At 33.8% G+C, this 21871-nt stretch overlaps 1 protein-coding gene across 1 annotated transcript in view; it reads left to right on the forward strand.

Annotated features, from left to right (window-relative positions):
• Nucleotides 1-16697: 16697 nt before the first annotated feature.
• LOC139502499 (cell surface hyaluronidase CEMIP2-like) overlaps nt 16698-21871 on the forward strand; it is a 31076-nt gene continuing 25902 nt past the window's right edge. The window contains exons 1-2 of the mRNA XM_071291981.1: nt 16698-16845; nt 19667-19886. Coding sequence (XP_071148082.1) covers nt 16726-16845; nt 19667-19886 — 340 coding nt within the window. The 5' untranslated portion in view covers nt 16698-16725. The remainder of the gene's footprint in view (nt 16846-19666; nt 19887-21871) is intronic.

The raw sequence follows: 21871 nt of genomic DNA on the forward strand, positions 1-21871 counted from the left end.
CTTTATAATTTTTTTTCTTTTTACTGTTTTATATTAGTTTTTCAAATGATCTAATAATAGAATATTAATCAATACGTATAGTAATCTATGATCATCTATGGGAACCACATACTACATTTACATAAATGTTTCAATAAATCCTATACATGTTAATATATAAAAATCTATAGAACTTGCGTATAGGATATATCTTAGCTAAGAGCATCATAAGACAGCTTAAAGACGAGGTCTGAGATATGTCTTAGGATAGTCATAAGAGGATCATAAGACATGTCCTAAGACATATCTTAGGACAGGTCTTAGGATAGCTTCGTGAAACCGGCCCAACGAATAAAATTTTATATTTACGCCAGACGCACGTATTGTCTACAAAGGACTCATCAGTGACGCTCGATCAAAAAATGTTTAAATGACCAAATAAAGTACGAAGTTGAAGAGCATTGAAGACCAAACATTCCTAACAGTTTTGCCAAATACAGCTAAGGTGATCTATTCCTGAGGTAGAAAAGCCTTAGTATTTCAAACATTCAAAGTTTTGTTAATAGTTAATTTATTATTATGAACGAATCAATGATAACTCAAGTCAACACAGGGCTGGTGAACGACAATCGCGAGAAATTCGCTTTTCGTATATCATTTTCAAATAAGATGCAACATTTATGATGTTCTCCACAACAACGGCTCAACTATACTCAGAAAAAGACGAACTTTCGAAAAGCTTGATTTACTTTAGAACTATAGTTTATTTGTTACAGCTTAACATGTCACTAGTGAAAGAATGGAATGCTCCTTTGTGTATGTGTATAGGTTTACAAAACATTGACCGTGTACACATTTTTTGTATGAAGAGTTTCATTCAAAATGTGCAGCGGTCAATGCCTTTACACATATCAGGCTATTTATATATACATGCAGTTACTTAAAAAAATCAACCGATATCTGGTTATTTTACTTCGTATTCGTCCTTAATATGCAAGCAATATCTGTCATTGGAATTAAATCTTCAAATTCAACCGATCCGATCACATCTGAGATGTGTTATCGGAGATATCGTTTTATTCACATGATCGCATTTATCCAATGGAGATGTCACAATGATAAGCAGATGGCAGTTAGGTCCGCTGCTGTATGCCCTGAGGTAATCGGTGCCCTCAGGTAATCGTGGCAATAGTGCCCATATGCGTAGTAATAACATGATCTAAAAATAGAATTAACTAAAAATACATCATTGTACTTTCTATTTCGACTGACAGTATTTGTGCGAAAAATAGGAGAAAACAGGAACACATACAATTTTTTACAATAAGTTACGACAAATAATTCACGAAAAAAATCCAAATATTTGATTTATTTGTGATCAGTGCAACGTGAACAGATTTTTATTTAGTGAAACGTAAATGACTTAAAATAATTAAAAAGAAAACACTTTTTGAATGGCGATTTAAACTTTTATAATAATAGTTGTCAAAAACTGGTTTCATAGAGACTTATGTAAATAAATGTATATATAATTATTTAAACTAACTATTAAAGAATAAAAGTTATCAACACATGAATAAGGCAGCAAACATTTGATTTTCGGGGGGGGGGGGGGGTATGGATTTTTTTTCTTCGGCGAAAGACAATATTTTGGAGACAGGTCGAAAACATTTTTTTCTTTCATTTCAATTTTAGCATTACATATAGTGGCAGAACAATTAGAAACAAACTTTAAAAAAAACATAGCCCCCCCCCCTGAAAATGAAATGATTGCTGCCTAAGTTTCGTGAATGTCCTGTTGAATATATGACACTTACATATGGACAGATTACGCATATATTGATTTTGGTTACTTCTTTTAAAGTAACATAAGTAGAAAACGATAACATTAAATAAAATAGATAGGTTAATGAAAATCAGTCCATCTTGTCCGACTGCATGAGGGGCGGCGGCGGATCCATCCATTTAAAAAAAAGGGGGTTCCCAATCCAGGGGTTCCAACTATATGTTTCCATTCAAATGCATTGATCTCCAAAAAAAAGGGTTCCTATACCCAGAACACCCCTGGACCCGCCACTGTCCATTGTTCAACTACTAAATTGTCTGTTTTACTTACTAGTACACTTGGTACAATAAAAAACCTGATAATAAATTGTTCAAATAAGGCCTTTGAAAATAGTGGAATTAATTACTTTTGGAGTGTCAAAAACTGGTTGGAAGTACTTGATAAATTGCATGCATATATTGGTGATTTTAAATCTGTTCAAAGTTTTGATTTTTCTACCCTATATACCACTTTGCCTCATATTCTTATTGAGAAAAAAATCACATCCCTGATTAATTGGGCATTTAAAAAGTCGGAATGCGAGTACATATGTTCAAACTCTTTGCGATCATTTTTTAGTAGCAATAAACAAAAGAACTATGTCAATTGGACATGCTTTGATACTATTTATGCGCTTGAATTTTTATTTGATAACATTTTTGTTATTTTTAGAGATTCCGTACATCATCAAGTTATTGGAATTCCAATGGGGACTAACTGTGAACCAATTATTGCGGACCTGTTTTGTATTGTTATGAGTTACAATTTATGACTTAAATTAGCAAAGACCCATCTAAACAATATTTGGTACAAAAATTCAACAATACTTTTAGATATTTGGATGATATATTGGCTCTCAATAATAACGACTTCCGTATGAATACTAAAGAAATTTATCCTGTAGAACTTACTTTAATTAAAGCTAATGATAACAATGACCACTGCCCTTTCCTCGATCTTGATATCTATATCATAAACGGGAAGATTAATACAAAAATTGTTGATAAGAGAGATGTTTTTTCATTTCCCATTGTAAATTATCCATTTGTAGATGGTGACGTTCCCTTGTCATCATCTAATGGTGTTTATATATCTCACCTTGTACGATTCTCTCGTGTATGTAACAACGTATTAGATTGAGCGAGAGAAATTTATGTATTACTAAAAAATTATTACACCAGGGTTTTCGATATCACAAACTGGTCAAAACATTTACTAAATTTTATCATCAGTATAAGGAAATAATTCGTACATATAACTCAACATGCAGACATCTTATACGTTCGGGTATTTCACATCCAATTTTTTATGGAAGTATTCTAAATAAAGAACAAAAATGTCAGTATTCTCCTCAGAAACTAACAAAACCTTTAAATAGACTTATTAAAAAGGGATATAGTTACGATACTGTTGTCAGGTCATTAAAGATTGCATATTTTGGATTTAATATTGATTCACTGATAGAGTCTTTGAATCGGAACTAAACACATCTATTTCTAAAAAACAGTTGTTGGCATGACACGGGTTATGTTCTTCTCATATATTTTATGATAGTATGATACTAAACCCCTAACGGGAGGGATTGTGCCTGATATTCATATGATGAACACATAATATTTCAATCAGTTTAATTGAGGTCAGGAGCTGGCATGTAAGTTAACTGCTAGTAGTCTGTTGTTATTTATGTACTATTGTCATTTTATTTATGTTCTTTTGTTACATCTTTTGACATCGGACTCGGACTTCTCTTGAACTGAATTATAATGTGCGTATTGTTATGCTTTTACTTTTCTACACTGGCTAGATGTATAGGGGGGGGGGGGTTGAGATCTCATAAACATGTTTAACCCCGCCGCAATTTTGCGCATGTCCCAAGTCAGGAGCCTCTGGCCTTTGTTAGGCTTGTATGATTTTTAATTTTAGTTTCTTGTCTATAATTCGGAGTTTAGTATGACGTCCATTATCACTGAACTATTATGCATATTTTTAGGGGCCAGCTTAAGGACACCTACAGCTGCGGGAATTCTCGCTACATTGGAGACCCATTGGTTGCCTTCGGCTGTTGTCTGCTTTATGGTCGGGTGGTTGTCGCTTTGACATATTCACCATTTCATTTCTCAATTTTAATAACTATGTTTCTGATCTAATTTTGTATTCTATAGACTGCATCTATATATTTACACTACAAATCTACAACTCTCAGTCTATGGCTACACGTGCTGACTTTATCTATATTCATGCATAATATTCATTAACTGTGTATGAGTATCAAAATCGTATCGTACGCGATGATGACCAGCCAGTACACACTGTAAGGATTTTATTCACCAGTATTAAAAAAGAGAAACATTGTAGTACGAACAGTAATCTATTTTTTTTCATTTGACATTACTTTGAAAGTAACGTAGTTACAAGCACAGGTTATATAGTATATAACTGCTTTTTTAAAATGTTAATTGTCTTTATCAATCTTATTTGAGAGATGTTGGATATTTTCAAGGAAAAACCTCACATCTCCAGTGGACTTTTGTACATGGTCAGATAACCTTAGGTCATCTCTAAATTACTGTGTATTTCCTGTATCTCAGATCATATCTATGATTGCTCACATGGTGAGGTTACCTCAGGTCACCTCTGTATGATTGAATATTGTGAGGTTACCTAATATTACCTCTGTATTGCTGTACATGGTGAGGTTACTCTGTATTACTGCACATACTTGTATTACAACACTTTGTATAAACTTTACAAAACATTATTTTTTTAGTTTTCCTCAGGGCACTTCTGCATTTCTATACATGGCCAAGTGCACATGTTAACTAATGTCATTTCTTAACTACTGTATATAAATATGTAACCTCAGAATACCTCTGTATATAAGAATATGTTGAGGTAACCTAAGGTCACAACTTCATGGTCATTGTACCAGCTGCATGTTACCACAGATAAACTTTGCAAAACGCTAATTTTCTACAAACCTCAGGTTACCACAATTGAATGTTCATAACCCCCTTCGTCAGCTTAGTCAGTCCAGATTACATCTATGTTCTTTTTTTTCACGGACAGGCTACCTCAGGTCATCTGTAAATTACTGTACATGACCAGGTTACCTCAGGTCATCTGTAAATTACTATACATGACCAGGTTACCTCAGGGAACCACTGTACTACTGTGCATGGTAAGGTTACCTCAGGGAACCATGGTACTACTGTACATGATCGGGTAACTTCAAGGAACCACTGTTCTACTGTGCATGGTCTGGTTACCTCATGAATCCATTGTACTACTGTGCATAGTCAGGTTACCTCAGGGAACCATTGTACTACTGTGCATTGTCAGGTTTCTTCGGGAACCATTGCACTACTGTACATGGTCATGTTACCTCAGGGAACCACTGTACTACTGTGGATGGACAGGTTACCTCAGGGAACCACTGTTCTACTGTGAATGGTCAGGTTACCTCAGGGAACCATTGTACTTCTGTGCATTGTCATGTTACCTCAGGGAACCACTGTACAACTGGGCATGGTCAGATAACCTCAGGAAAACATTGTACTACTGTGCAGGGAACCTTTGTACTCTTGTGCATGGTCAAGTCTCCTCAGGGAATCATTGTTCTACTGTGCATGGTCATGGTCCCTCATGGAATCATTGTACCGCTGTGTATTTTAAGGTTACCTCAGGGAACCATTGAACTACTGTGTATGGTCAGGTTACCTCAGGGAACCATTGAACTACTATGATGGTCAGGTTACCTCAGGGAACCAGTGTACTACTGTGCATGGTCAGGTTACCTCAGGGAACCACTGTAAAACTGGGCATGGTCAGGTAACCCCAGGGAACCATTATACTAATCTGCAGGGAACCATTGTACTGTGTATGATCAGGTTTCTTAAGTGAACCATTGTACTACTGTGCATGGTAGGTAACCTCAGGGAATCATTGTACTACTGTGCATGGTCATGTTACACCAGGTAACCACTATACAACTGGTCATTGTCAGGTAACCTCAGGGAACCATTGTACTATTGTGCATGTTCAAGTCTCCTCAGGGAAACGTTGTTCTACTATGCATGGTCATGGTACCTCAGGGAACCATTGTACTGTTGTGTATTGTGAGTTTACCTCAAGGAATCATTGTACTACTGTGCATGGTAAGGTTACCTCAGGGAACCATGGTACTACTGTGCATGATCGGGTAACTTCAAGGAACCACTGTTCTACTGTGCATGGTCTGGTTACCTCAGGGATCCATTGTACTACTGTGCATGGTCAGGTTACCTCAGGGAACCATTGTACTACTGTGCATTGTCAGGTTTCTTCGGGGAACCATTGCACTACTGTACATGGTCATGTTACCTCAGGGAACCACTGTACTACTGTGGATGGACAGGTTACCTCAGGGAACCACTGTACTACTGTGTATGGTCAGGTTACCTCAGGGAATCATTGTACTACTGTGCATTGTCATGTTACCTCAGGAAACCACTGTACAACTGGGCATGGTCAGATAACCTCAGGAAAACATTGTACTACTGTGCAGGGAACCTTTGTACTCTTGTGCATGGTCAAGTCTCCTCAGGAAATCATTGTTCTACTGTGCATGGTCATGGTCCCTCAGGGAATCATTGTACCGCTGTGTATTTTAAGGTTACCGTAGGGAACCATTGAACTACTGTGCATGGTCAGGTTACCTCAGGGAACCATTGTACTACTGTGTATGGTCAGGTTACCTCAGGGAACCAGTGTACTACTGTGCATGGTCAGGTTACCTCAGGGAACCACTGTAAAACTGGGCATGGTCAGGTAACCCCAGGGAACCATTATACTAATCTGCAGGGAACCATTGTACTGTGTATGATCAGGTTTCTTAAGTGAACCATTGTACTACTGTGCATGGTAGGTAACCTCAGGGAATCATTGTACTACTGTGCATGGTCATGTTAAACCAGGTAACCACTATACAACTGGTCATTGTCAGGTAACCTCAGGGAACCATTGTACTATTGTGCATGTTCAAGTCTCCTCAGGGAAACGTTGTTCTACTATGCATGTTCAAGTCTCCTCAGGGAAACGTTGTTCTACTATGCATGGTCATGGTACCTCAGGAAACCATTGTACTGTTGTGTATTGTGTGTTTACCTCAAGGAATCTTTGTACTACTGTGCATGGTCAGGTTACCTCAGGGAACCATTGCACTACTGTGCATGGTCAGGTTTCTTTAGGGAACCATTGTACTACTGTGCATGGTAGGTAACCTCAGGGAATCATTGTACTACTCTGCATGGTCAGGTTACTTCAGGGAACAATTGTACTACTGTGCATGGTAAGTAATTAGGGAATCATTGGACTACCGTCATGACCGTGCATGGTCAGGTTACTTCAGAGAACCATTGCACTACTGAGCATGATCAGGTTACTTCAGGGAACCATTGAAATACTGTACATGGTCATGTAACCTCAGGGAACCATGGTACTACTGTGCATGGTCAGGTTACCGATAGAACCATTGTGCTTCTGTGCATGGTCAGGTTACCTCAGGGAACCATTGTGCTTCTTTGCATTGTCAGGTTTCCCCAGGGAACCATTGTACTACTGTGCATGGTCAGGTTACCTCAGGGAACCATGGTACTACTGTGCATTGTCATGTTACCTCAGGTGACCATTGTACTACTGTGCATGGTCAGGTTTCCCAAGGGAATCATTGTACTACTGTACATGGTCAGGTTTCTGCAGGGAACCATTGTACTTCTGTGCATTGCCAGGTTACCTCAGGGAACCATTACACTACTGTGCATGGTCAGGTTACCTGAGGGAACCATTGTACTACTGTGCATTGTCAGGTTTCCTCAGGGAACCATTGCACTACTGTACATGGTCATGTTACCTCAGGGAACCACTGTACTACTGTGCATGGCCAGGTTACCTCAGGCAACCATTGTAATACTGTGCATTGTCATGTTACCTCAGGGAACCATTGTACTACTGTGCATGGTCAGGTTTCCCCAGGGAACCTCTGTACTACTGTACATGGTCAGATTACTTCAGGGAACCATTGTACTTCTGTGCATGGTCAGGTTACCTCAGGGAACAATTGCACTACTGTGCATGGTCAGGTTACCTCAGGGAACCACTGTACAACTGTGCATGGTCACGTTTCCTCACGGAACCATTGTACTCTTGTGCATGGTCAGGTTACCTCAGGGAACCACTGTACAACTGTGCATGGTCAGGTTATTCATAAAGATAGACAAGAATGAGATTTACAGATAATTTAGTAGACTGAATTTTTTTCTGAACTCATTTTTTTCTGTTTGTTTATAGGTTTATGGTGAATGGAAACATAAATATAGACTTTTTAAAAAATCTTGCATCTTTTGGGGATATCATTCCAGGAAAGTGGAAGGATATCATGTTTACTTGAAGTGGTGAGGTCTAGTAAAAATAGCAAACAGAAAGTAGAAAAAATGAGTTGACTTCAGGATTGCATAACGTTTTATTCTTCGTGGCAAGACCCCCTTTTTTCAATTAAATCACAATTTCACTTTGGTACATCCATGATATGAACATGAATTTTTTTCTAAGATCAGCTGTTTTGCATGTGAGCCTATGGAGCAGTCAATAACAAGACTGCAACCTTATGTTAATTTGATTTGAATCGATTATATTTGTTGTTATTTTTTGGGTTACCTGAGGTAATCCTGTTATGAAAGAATACTTCGTAGATACTTTGCTGGTATATGCATTTATGCTGTAATTACACAATTTCTTAATTTAAAATGTAGGACTTCATAGATTTGTATTGTTTATGCGATTATATGTAAATGTTACACGAGTTCACTTGAGTTAAATGGGTTGTATCTGGTGTTATAATTGGGGTTACCTGAGGTAACCCTGTCATGAATGAATACTTCGTAGATACTTTGCTAGTCTTTACATTAATTGTAATAAACAAACTTATTTATTTTGAATGTAGGACTTCATTGAAGTTATATTGTTTATGGGGTATATATGTAAAGTTGATCTCAAATAACTTCAGTTAAGTGGGTTATATTTGCAATTATTTTTGGGGTTACTTCAGGTACCCTTGATATGAAAGAATGCTTATTAGATAGTTTGCTAGTGTAAAAATTTATGTTGTAATCAAACAATTTCTTTATTTTACATGTAGGACTTCACAGATGTAAATTGCTTTCGCGATATTTAGAAAATGCGATCTGTCTTAACTCGATTTAAATGGATTATACCTGTAGCTATTTTATGGGTTACCTGAGGTAACCCTGTCATGACAGAATACTTAGTAGATACTTTGTTAGTATATGTATTTATGGTGTAAAAAAACAACTTCTTCATATTCAATGTAGGAATTCATTGAAGTTATATTGTTTATGTGATGTAAATGTAAAGGTGATTTGAATTAACTTGAGTTAAATTGGTTGTAATTGCTGTTATTACTTGGGTTACCTCAGGTAACCCTGTTATGAAAAAAATATTAGTAGATACTATGCTTGTGTATATATTTGTATTTTAATCTCACAATTTCTGAATTTAAAAATGTAGGACTTCATAGATTTGTATTTTTTATTTGATGTTATTGTTATGGTTACCCGAGGTTATCCTGTCATGTAAGAATACTTTGTAGATAGTTTTTCAGAATTGACATTTAAGTTGTAATAAACGATTTACTTTTTTTTTATAAATTTGAACTTCATAGATGTGTATTGTTTATATGATATTTAGGAAAGGCAACTTAAGTTAACTTTATTTGAATTGATTATATTTACTGTTATTTTTGGGGTTACCTGAGGTAACCCTGTTATGAAAGAATACTTCGTAGATACTTTGCTGGTATATGCATTGATGTTGTAATTACACAATTTCTTAATTTAAAATGTACAACTTCATAGATTTGTATTGTTTATGCGATGTATAGATATATGCTACCTGAGTAAACTTGAGTTAAAAGGGTTGTATTTGTTGTTATTATTAGGTTACCTGAGGTAACCCTGTCTCTCAGGTAACCCTGTAATGAATGAATTCTTCTTAGATACTTTGCTAGTCTTTACATTAATTGTAATAAACAAACTTCTTTATTTCAAATGTAGGACTTCATGAAAGTGGTATTGCTTATGTGATGCACATGTAAAGGTGAACTCAGTTAACTTCAGTTAAGTGGGTTATATTTGTAATTATGTCTGGGGTTACCTCAGGTACTTATGTTATGAAGAATGCTTTTGAGATAGTTTGCTAGTGTAAAAATTTATGTTGTAATCGGACAATTTCTTTATTTTAAATGCAGGACTTCATAGATGTGTATTGTTTATGTGATATTTCTGAAAGGCGACTAAAGTTAACTTGATATGAAAGAATAATACTTATTTCTATTTCATGGGTTACTTGAGGTAACCCTGTCATGACAGAATATTTAGTAGATACTTTGCTAGTTTATCCATTTATGGAGTAATAAACCAACTTCTTCTTTTTAAATGTAGGAATACATTAAAGTTATATTCTTTATGTGATGTATATGTAAAGGTGATTTGAATTAACTTGAGTTAAATAGGTTGTATTGTTGTTATTGTATTAGTTACCTCAGGTAACCCTGCTATGAAAAAATTCTTAGTAGATACTTTGCTAGTGTATAGCTTTGCATTGTAACTCCACAATTCTTTAATTTGAAATGTAGGACTTCATAGATTTGTATTGTTTATGTGATGTATATATATTAAAAGGTGACCTCAGTGAACTTGAGTTAGATGGGTTATCTTTGTTGTTATTGTTATGGTTACCAGAGGTAACCCTGTAATGAATGAATCCTTCGTAGAAACTTTGCTAGTGTTTACATTAATTGTAATAAACAAACTTCTTTATTTTAAATGTAGGACTTCATGAAAGTAGTATTGTTTATGTGATGCACATGTAAAGGTGACCTCAGTTTACTTCAGTTAAGTGGGTTATATTTGTAATTGTGTCTGAGGTTACCTCAGGTACCCATGTTATGAAGAATGCTTTTGAGATAGTTTGCTAGTGTAAACATTTATGTTGTAATCGGACAATTTCTTTATTTTTTAAATGTAGGACTTCATAGATGTGTATTGTTTATGTGATATTTCTGAAAGGCGACTTAAGTTTACTTGATATAAATGGATAATGCTTATTTCTATTTCATGGGTTACCTGAGGTAACCCTGTCATGACAGAATATTTAGTAGATACTTTGCTAGTATATCCATTTATGGTATAATAGACCAACTTCTTCTTTTTAAATGTAGGAATTCATTAAAATTATATTCTTTATGTGATGTATATGTAAAGGTGATTTGAATTAACTTGGGTTAAATAGGTTGTATTGTTGTTATTGTATTGGTTACCTCAGGTAACCCTGCTATGAAAAAATTCGCAGTAGATACTTTGCTAGTGTGTAGCTTTGTATTGTAATTCCCCATTTTTTTATTTAAAATGTAGGACTTCATAGATTTGTATTGTTTATGTGATGTATATATATTAAAAGGTGACCTCAGTGAACTTGAGTTAGATGGGTTATCTTTGTTGTTATTGTTATGGTTACGTGAGGTAACCCTGTAATGAATGAATCCTTCGTAGAAACTTTGCTAGTGTTTACATTAATTGTAATAAACAAACTTCTTTATTTTAACTGTAGGACTTCATAAAAGTTGTATTGTTTATGTGATGCACATGTAAAGGTAACCTCAGTTTACTTCAGTTAAGTGGGTTATATTTGTAATTATGTCTGGGGTTAGCTCAGGTACCCATGTTATGAAGAATGCTTTTGAGAGAGTTTGCTAGTGTAAACATTTATATTGTAATCGGACAATTTCTTTATTTTAAATGTAGGACTTCATAGATCTGTATTGTTTATGCGATATTTCTGAAAGGCGACTTCAGTTTACTTGATATGAATGGATAATACTTGTTTCTATTTCATGGGTTACCTGAGGTAACCTGTCATGGCAGAATATTTAGTAGATACTTTGCTAGTATATCCATTTATGGTGTAATAAATCAATTTCTCCATTTTTAATGTAGGAATTCATTAAAAAAAAATTTATATTGTTTATGTGATGTACATGTATATGTAAAGGTGATCTGAATTAACTTGAGTTAAATAGGTTGTTTTTGTTGTATTTGTATTGGTTACCTCAGGTAACCCTGCTATGAAAGAATTCTTAGTATATACCTTGTAAGTGTATACATTTATATTTTAATTACACAATTTCTTAATTTAAAAATGTAGGACTGCATAGATTTGTATGGTTTATGTGATGCATATATATTTAAAGGACATACCTGAGTTTACTTGAATTATATGGGTTGTATTTGTTGTTATTGTTATGGTTACCTGAGGTAACCCTGTAATGAATGAATTCTTTGTAGATACTTTGCTAATGTTTACATTAATTGTAATAAACAAACTTCTTTATTTCAAATGTAGGACTTCATGAAAGTTGTATTGTTTATGTGATGTATATATCTAAAGGTGACCTCAGTTAACTTGAATTAGATGGGTTATCTTTGTTATTATTGTTATGGTTACCTGAGGTAACCCTGTTATGAATGAATCCTTCGTAGACACTTTGGTAGTGTTTACATTAATTGTAATAAACAATCTTCTTTATTTTAAATGTAGGACTTCATGAAAGTTGTATTGTTTATGTGATGCACATGTAAAGGTGACCTCAGTTAACTTCAGTTATGTGGGTTATATTTGTAATTATGTCTGGGGTTACCTCAGGTACCCATGTTATGAAGAATGCTTTTTAGATAGTTTGCTAATGTAAACATTTATGTTGTAATCAAACAATTTCTTTATTTTAAATATAGGACTTCATAGATGGGTATTGTTTATGTGATATATTGGAATGGCGACTTAAGTTAACTTGATATGAATGGATAATACTTGTTTCGATTTAATGAGTTACCTGAGGTAACAGTGCATGACAGAATATTTAGTAGATACTTTGCTAGTATATGCATTTATGGTGTAATAAACCAACCTCTTAATTTTTAATGTAGGAATTCTTTGAAGTTATATATTTCATGTGATGTATATGTAAAGGTGATCTGAATTAACTTGAGTTAAATAGGTTGTATTTGCTGTTATTGTTTTTGGTTACCTCAGGTAACCCTGCTATGAAAGAATTCTTAGTTGATACTTTGCTAGTGTTTACATTCATATTGTTATTCCACAATTTTTTAATTTGAAATGTAGGACTTCATAGATTTGTATTGTTTATGTGATGTATATATATTTAAAGGTAACCTGAGTGAACTTGAGTTAGATGGGTTATCTTTGTTGTGATTGTTTTGGTTATCTGAGGTAACCTTATCACGTAAAAATACGTCGTAGATAGTTTTCCAGAGTATACATTTAACTTCTAATAAACCATTTACTTTTTCATTTTGGACTTCATAGATAAGTATTGTTTATATGATATTCAGGAAAGGCGACTTTAGTTAACTTCATTTGAATGGATATTTGTTGTTATTTTTGAAATAACATGAGGTATCTCTGTTATGAAAGAATACTTCGTAGATAATTTGTTGGTATATGCATTTATGCTGTAATGACACAATTTCTTAATCTAAAATGTAGGACTTCATAAATTTGTATTGTGTATGCGAGGTATATATAAATGTAACCTGAGTTAATTTGAGTTGAATGGGTTGTATTTATTGTAATTATTGGGGTTACCTCATGTAACCCTATCATGAATGAATACTTCGTAGATACTTTGGTAGTGTTTACATTTATTGTAATAAACAAACTTCTTTATTTTAAATGTAGGACTTCGTGAAAGTTGTATTGTTTATTTGATGTACATGTAAAGGTGATCTCAGTTTACTTCAGTTAAGTTAAGTGGGTTATATTTGTAATTATGTCTGGGGTTACCTCAGGTACCCATGTTATAAAGAATGCTTATTAGATAGTTTGCTAGTGAAAACATTTATGTTGTAATCAAACAATTTCTTTATTTTACATGTAGGCCTCATAGATGTGTATTGTTTATGTGATATATCGGAAAAGCGACTTTAGTTAACTTGATATCAATGGATAATACTTGTTGCTATTTTATGGGTTACCTGAGGTAACCCTGTCATAACAAAATACTTAGTAGATACTTTGCTAGTATATGCAGTTATGCTGTAATAAACCACTTTCTTCTTTTGTTATGTAGGAATTCATTGAAATTATATTGTTTATGTGATGTATATGTAAAAGTGATCTGAATTAACTTGAGTTAAATAGGTTGTATTTACTGTTATTGTTTGCGTTACCGCAGGTTACCCTGTTATGAAAGAATTTTTAGTACATACTTTGCTAGTGTATACATTTATATTTTAATTACACAATTTCTTAATTTAGAATGTAGGACTTCATAGATTTGTATTGTTTATGTGATTATATATAAAGTTACCCCAGTTGACTTGAGTTTAATGGTTGCATTTGTTGTTATAATTGGGGTTACCTCAGGTAACCCTGTCATGAATGAATACTTCAGATCATTAATTGAACTTTTATAAAAAAAAAAAAAAAGTTTATAATTTTACAAGCCATCCCCACCCTACACGTACATACGAAATGAACGATCGGTGAATACAAATAATAAAATCATTTGGGAAGTTTGTTGACATCTTTGGTATTTGGTCACATTAAAATTTGGTATTAAGATCTATCTAAATAAGAACTATATTTTCGTGCGTATTTAATCAATGACGCATTACCATGATTACCTCAGGGCACCGATTACCTCAGGGCATACAGCAGCGGACCTAACTGCCACCTGCCAATGATAATATGCCACACGTTATTACCCGGTAGATATAGACTGATCTATGTTAAGATTTGTTTATATTTGAGTGTTTTCTTTTCTGTGTTCGTTGAAGGTTTAGAACGTATGTCTATAGTCTTTATTTGTTATGGTCATTATTCCCTTTTCCTTATATTTAAGTACCCATTATTATCTTTTTTCTATTGTGGTCTATTTTCTCTATTCATTACTGTTTTTGCACAATTTTCTAAACTCTTAAAGAAGTCCAATTATTCTTAACTCTGTAAAACCCAACCAGATCCTCATATATATAAAGAAAAAAGAAGTACAATCACGTATACACTTGAATTATGCTTAGCTCAGCATTTTTCGTCCGTAAGTTAAACAACAACAGAACAGAACAAGAATTTGTCCATAGTACACGAATGCCTCACTCGCACTATCATTTTCGATGTTCGATGGATCGGAAAATTGGGTAAAAAATCTAATTTGACATTACAATTAAAAAGGTAAAATAGGGAACATGTGTACTAAGTTTCAAGTTGACTGGACTTCAATTTCATCAAAAACTACCTCGACCAAAAATTATAACCTGAAACTCCCACTTTCATTTTCTATGTTCAGTGGACCGTGAAATTGGGGTCAAAAGTCTAATTTAGCTTTAAAATTAGAAAGATCATATTATAAGCAATAAGAGTACTAAGTTTCAAGTTGATTGGACTTCAGCTTCATCAAAAACTACCTTGACCAAAAACTTTAACCTGAAGCGGGACAGACGGATGATCGGACGCACAGACGGACACACGAACGAACGCACGAACGAACAGACGAACGAACAGACGAACGCACGAACGAACAGACGAACGAACAGACGAACGCACATACCAAAAAAACATAATGCCCCTCTACTATCGTAGGTGGGGGATAAAACACGCAACACGTTTACCAACCGGTCTTCACCTATAAAAAGTGTCTATAAAATTAAGAATGAAAATGGGAAATGTGTCAAAGAAACAACCACTCTACTTAAGAGCAGAACACAGCATAAGGCCACCAATACAGCGAAACAAATCCGGCAATCCGATGTGTGACTTAGCTGGCCAATACAAATAAATGTGTACTAGTTCATTAATAATAGACGTCAAACTAAACTCCAAAATATATAAATGAACTGAAGTTAAAAATCATACAAGATTTAAAAAGGCCATGCATAGGCTCCTGGCAGGACAGGCACAAAAATGCGGCTGGGTTAAACATTTTTTTGTCAGATCTCAACCCTCCCCTAATACCTCTAGCCAATTTAGAAAAACAAACACACAGGAGTACGCATAGTAAAACTCGGGTTAAATAAAGAATAAAATTTGAAAAAAAAAACGGTAGGACAGGTGTTTTAATTTCAAAAATGAGTCAGGACCGAAAAGAATGTAAAGTAAATAGGCAGAGTCAGAGATTACAACTTAAAAAAGACAGAATCTTGTCCCCCGTCCCCCATAAAAATCAAATGGAAGCTCCCTAAGAAACCCAGATGTCCGTAACACAAACTGGGTGCAAACTTGATACTGAGTGCAATTCGGGTACTGTGATGTTATATATATGACGAAATATAAATTTTACAAAACAAAAACAATTTTGACATTGAACCCTAAATAACTTTACAATCTTATTTTTTTAATCGTTAAAATGACCATTAGATAGGGTCAGCACTTTTCAAAATCACGACTTCTAAACAACTATTTGCGGGTTTCATTTATTTATCAAAACATGTACGTCAATAACTAAACGTTTAGAAAAGAATATGGCATGGTTGATTTAATTATAACATGGTACTTGGACAGCCATCGGTGATATATATTCAATTAACTTTTAGAGGTACCAATAAGGATTTTGTACCTATCATTCATTTTGTTTTCATTGAATAAAAACAGTAGACAGTGAATACAGTTTGTACTTAAAATTAATTCAAACTTATTGTAAACGCAAGAAGCTTAATTATAATTTTACATGGTATTATTCAACAAGCACATTTAAGAAGACATAGGTCTAAATTAAACCCGTGATGACCCCCTAGACTATCTATAATATAAAAGATACCAGTACCCCGAATTCATTATAACGAAAAATCACTTTCAAAATGGAACTGTTAAAGTTCCTTTTCTATTTTATTTTGATTGCTGCCTGTGCAGCACAGTGTCCGGAATCTGACGCAAGTTTACTCAAATGGAGCGATCATGCTGGAACGTGGAACGGCTCGGTAAATATTACTTACATCAAGAATTAAATAATTTTCTTGCATTTTACAATAAAACGACATTATTATAATAATTGGCCAATTTTATTTAGACTTTTTATAATATTTTTTTCGATTTGATTCAGTTTGGAGCCTCCTCTTGGGGGTTTTGATAATGTGATAACATGTCCGGTTTCTTAGTGATTATTTAATTACCATACCAAATATTTAAGATTAGAGTTGAACGTGGTGTCGTTTACTGTCTACAAAAAGTCCCAAACATCCTTAACAATCCAAAACCTTCGTCATTTTTATACTTGTTTTATGTTTTAATTAATATCTTTATCCATATTCTGGTTTTAAAGAAATTGCTAGAACTGCATGCCATACTTCTCTGTCTTCTACTAGTCAGATATGAGGTACAGTGAAACCTGTTTACAGTGAAACCTGTTTAAACCGAACCTCTTCGGGACTTAAGATTTTGTTCGATTTTGGCTGATGTTCGGTTTTATCAGGTTCACAACGCATAAAATTTATTATGACGGTGCTTTAGAAAATGTTTGGTTTATACAGGTTTTCGGTTTATACAGAATTCGGTTTAGCCAGGTTTCACTGTATTCAAAGCGGAAAAGCTGCTTATTTTAAATAAAATTTCCATATGTTTGGCATTGAAGCAACAAAAAGGTACACTTTCCTTAATTGATAGACCAAAATTGTTTAAATTTATCAAAATTTTATGGGATGGTCAAACGTTCATAGATAATACGTACTGTTTATTGGTTGGACACTTGAAAAGTTCAGAAATGTATTTGATACTATTTTCTTAATTTTTGTGAATTGCGACGGAATAGTTGCCGCAAAAATATAAAAAAAAAAAGAACTCACATTTTTTTTTGAATAATTGTATGCAGCATTTAATGAAAAAAAAAAAAAATACAATTAAGAATTAAGATGTGGTATAATTTCCAATGAAACAACTCTCGACAATAAATCAAATGACAGAACATAACATCTATAAGACACATTATGGCCTTCATCAATGAGTAAAATCTAAACCGCATAGTCAGCTATTAAAGGTCCCGAAAAGACCAATGTAAAACCGTTCAAACGAGAACATTAACGGCCTTATATGTACAAAATAATGAACGAAAAAACAAATCTTGGGACAGGCAAATATATAAAGTGGCGCGGTTAAACTAGTTTTAAGGCACAAACACTTCCCGCCCCTAAACTGGTACAGTACAACAAAAGAACACACTTTATTCTATTAAAATCGCAGTAACGGTGGCAATACATTATGAAGCAATAATCATGAAAATACGAACTCGAAGCTGTTAATAACGATTGAAAAAATTACAATAGTCCTGGTGTAAAATTAACTAAGGAGAAATTTGTCTGACTTCTTTTCCTACAGATTTTTCTAAATATGTATAGGATTACACGTGTTGGATCATTAGAATCATTATAATTTTGACGATTTTCTAATTTTCACTGATAACTTATTCAAAAGGAAAATTTGTGTTGTTTGGATTCTCTATATAAAAACCAACATGTTTAGTTAGCCTAACTAACTATATAATCTAAAAAAAAAAACAACAAAAAAAAACAACAAAAAACGTAATTCCACATGTATATAGTAAGTACGTGTATCATTTAAATTGCATTAGTTTATATTTTTGTTTTTGTTTAGTGCTTTGCAAATTTCTGTAAAACCATCGATTAACTAAGTTTAAGTTTTAAAGTTTTAAACTAATGTATAGTATAGTTCTTCATTAATAGATTGACAAACGCCTAGGTTTGCTCGCCATGCGTGCAAGATATCATGGATTCGATCCGCGTCGATCCCTGCAGGGTCGCATCGAATACTTGAAACTGTAATTGTTGCTTCTCTGTGTATCACACTCGACATTTAGGACCAAAGATAATAAGAACGGTCGGCTTTTAGTCAGAAAATTGTTCCTTTAGATTGTTTACCTTGTGAACTGGCTTTTAGTCAGAAAATTGTTCCTTTAGATTGTTTACCTTGTGAACTACCGTGTTGAACAACCTGACTCGTCGATTATAGGTCTAGTACAAATAAAATGTAATGTTAAGGAAATTTTAAAAGATATTATGTACATTTAATTTAATTAAAAAAACAAGTACATGTGAAAGTACGATAATATTTTTACAGTGAAAATCTGGTATCTAAACATTTGTTTTCTTTGCGATAAATATTTGATGATGAAATTTAAATTTCGTTTTTGTCATTTTAAAGTGGTTTAATAAAACATTAATATGATATTACTCGGACGATTTAAATCTTTTATTAACTTTTTGACCGTTAGCTATTAGATTTTATTTATTTGTCTATTTCTAAAAATTAAACGACCTCTTCGATAACGTTGGGAGATAACACGGGATTTGGGATCCAATCGAAATTTATTGTTGGGCTCCAGGCTACACTTTACAGACACTATCTAGGCTGTTTACATGAATGTTTTGGAGCACAGTGCTTCATTGATATATATTAAAGATACTAAAATTAAAAATCATACAAGACTAACAAAGGTCAGAGGCTCCTGACTTGTTTTTTGAGATCTCAATCCTTCCCATATACCTCTAGCCAATGAAGAAAAACGAACACACAGCAATACGCACAGTAAAACCCAGTTTAAAAGAAATCCAAGTCCGATATCAGAATAGGTAACAAAAGAAACTAAGCAAAATAACAATGATACATAAATTAACAAAGGACTACTAGCAGTTACTGACATGCCAGTTCCAGACCTCAATTAAACTGATTGAAAGAGTATGTCTTCATCATATGCATATTATATAATATTTATTTATTTTTTTACTACAGCCTCCAGCTGAAAATGACAACCTGACAATTACACAACCAATATTACTAGACGAACAGCCACCAACATTATACTCCATAGTCATCACAGCTACTGGTAAATTAGTCTGGGATCCAAACACTGAGGTCCACTTGAAAGTACATTGGGTCCAAGTAGACGGAGAACTACACATCGGATCAGAGGATTGTCCATTTCTATCAAACACTCGCATCACTTTTCTAGGTAAGCAGATTGGGGATTGGGTTACAGTTGTGGGGGATGTTGGGGTTGGAAATAATCCAAGTTGTTACACGTTTAATAATACTAATATGACAATTGGATTCTAAGTTAGCAAAATGTAAAATCACAAACATACTGAACTCCGAGAAAAATTCAAGTCAAAATTTTAATGACAAAATCAAATGATAATACACATCAAACGAATGGCCAACAACTGTCATATTCCTTATTTGGTACAGGCATTTTCGAATGCAGAAAATGGTAGATTGAACCTGGTTTTATAGCGCTAAACATCTCACTTGTATGACAGTAGCATCAAATTCCATTATATCTACAACGATGCGTGAACTAAACAGACGTAATAGGTAAATTGTCAAAATAGGGGTACAACAGTCATCAACGTGTCACAATCTCAATTAGAAAAAAAACCACCCCAAGTTTAACAAAGGAGTACAAAAATGCATCTATCAAATTTAACAACCATATTCATTGTTTAAATATAAATGTATTTTAAATCAACCCATAAAGGATTGAAATATTAGAAGTCCTGTGACTAGTGAAGAGTCGCATGTTTGACGTCAGAATTTAAACGTCACACAGGAAGATATATAAAATAATTTTGTCGTTCAAATTATTTTCAAAATTATAACAGAACAATAACATAATGGCGGAATGTTTAAAAATACAGTCACTTCATATGTACCGAAGAAATAGAAAAAGTCACACGTACAAAACACGCCAGCAAAAACTAAAGATAATACAAACAACACGTTGACGGGATGTATAAGTACCGAGCCACGCCAAATAGATATCACCGATAACAGATCAAACAGTAAAAGTAATATTTTATTATTATAGAACAATATAACACATTATTAAGATGATAAACAATGTCAGTACGCAGAATCTTTACACCAAGACCATCTTGTATCATTTGTGAAGTTGATACGGAATAATTATCATCAAGGTCTTGGTACCTTCCGATAAACTTTTTTGAGTAAAAGGGCCAGATGCTACAATGAAAAAAAAAGTATTTCAGTCACTGCACGTTTCGTAGCAGTTCCAAGATGAAGGTTCTCTACTATGCAACATACTGGTACCTAAATCCCCCTTGTTGTTAGAAACAAATAGACAAAAGACAGGGAACTATTATTATATCCCACAATAAAGAGCGGTGTTCTTATTGCTACTATTAATTTTGAAAACAATTACAATCACTTCGACGATGACTAAACGATCTCTAATTCTAAAGAAAACGACAAAAAATAATAAACTTACACTAACTCAATTACCTCTCTTAATTATTGACCTTTAACCGTCAAAAAACCTTTTTAGTCAAAATAACAAGTGCTTTCATGTTTTAAGATGATTAAAAGGTTTTAATGATAATCAATTATAATACAAATGCTAGTAATAAAATCATTGAGATAATAAGAAAGAACGTTATATCCTTTATATAAATTTGAAAAAGAAATAAGAAATATATCCTTTTAAACATGTTAAATAGATGTCTTTGATGACATGTATGTATTTGTGTGAGTATAAAATGTTGTAGTACTTTGTTTAATCTTATGTTTCGTATTTATGTACGCTTTACTTATCTTATGGAAACCCCAGGAAGATAAATTTTGGTTAAATGAGTTAAATGGTATTTATCTACTTTAGACATTTGCTTTGACCTTGGTGGCTAGATGGTTCAAGTACTTCATTTAATTTTCCACTAGCCTCTCAACACTTTAGTATGTGAGTACGAAACACACACATGACAGATGTGTAAAACTTCGATCCTAATTAACTAGGAATACCAGTTATCTTACCGAAGGTCGGTGTTTCAGGCGACCGGAATTCCTCCACTTATAATCGAAACTAGTCGCCACGATATAGCTATGAATACTGTACGTAATGGCATAAAACACCAAACAACCAATCAAGCATTAGGGAGCTACCATTTGATTTTTATGGGTGGGGCTAGGATGAAATTTGAAAAA

The sequence above is a fragment of the Mytilus edulis genome, chromosome 14 (assembly GCF_963676685.1).
Source record: "Mytilus edulis chromosome 14, xbMytEdul2.2, whole genome shotgun sequence".
Classification (NCBI taxonomy): Eukaryota; Metazoa; Mollusca; class Bivalvia; order Mytilida; family Mytilidae; genus Mytilus; species Mytilus edulis.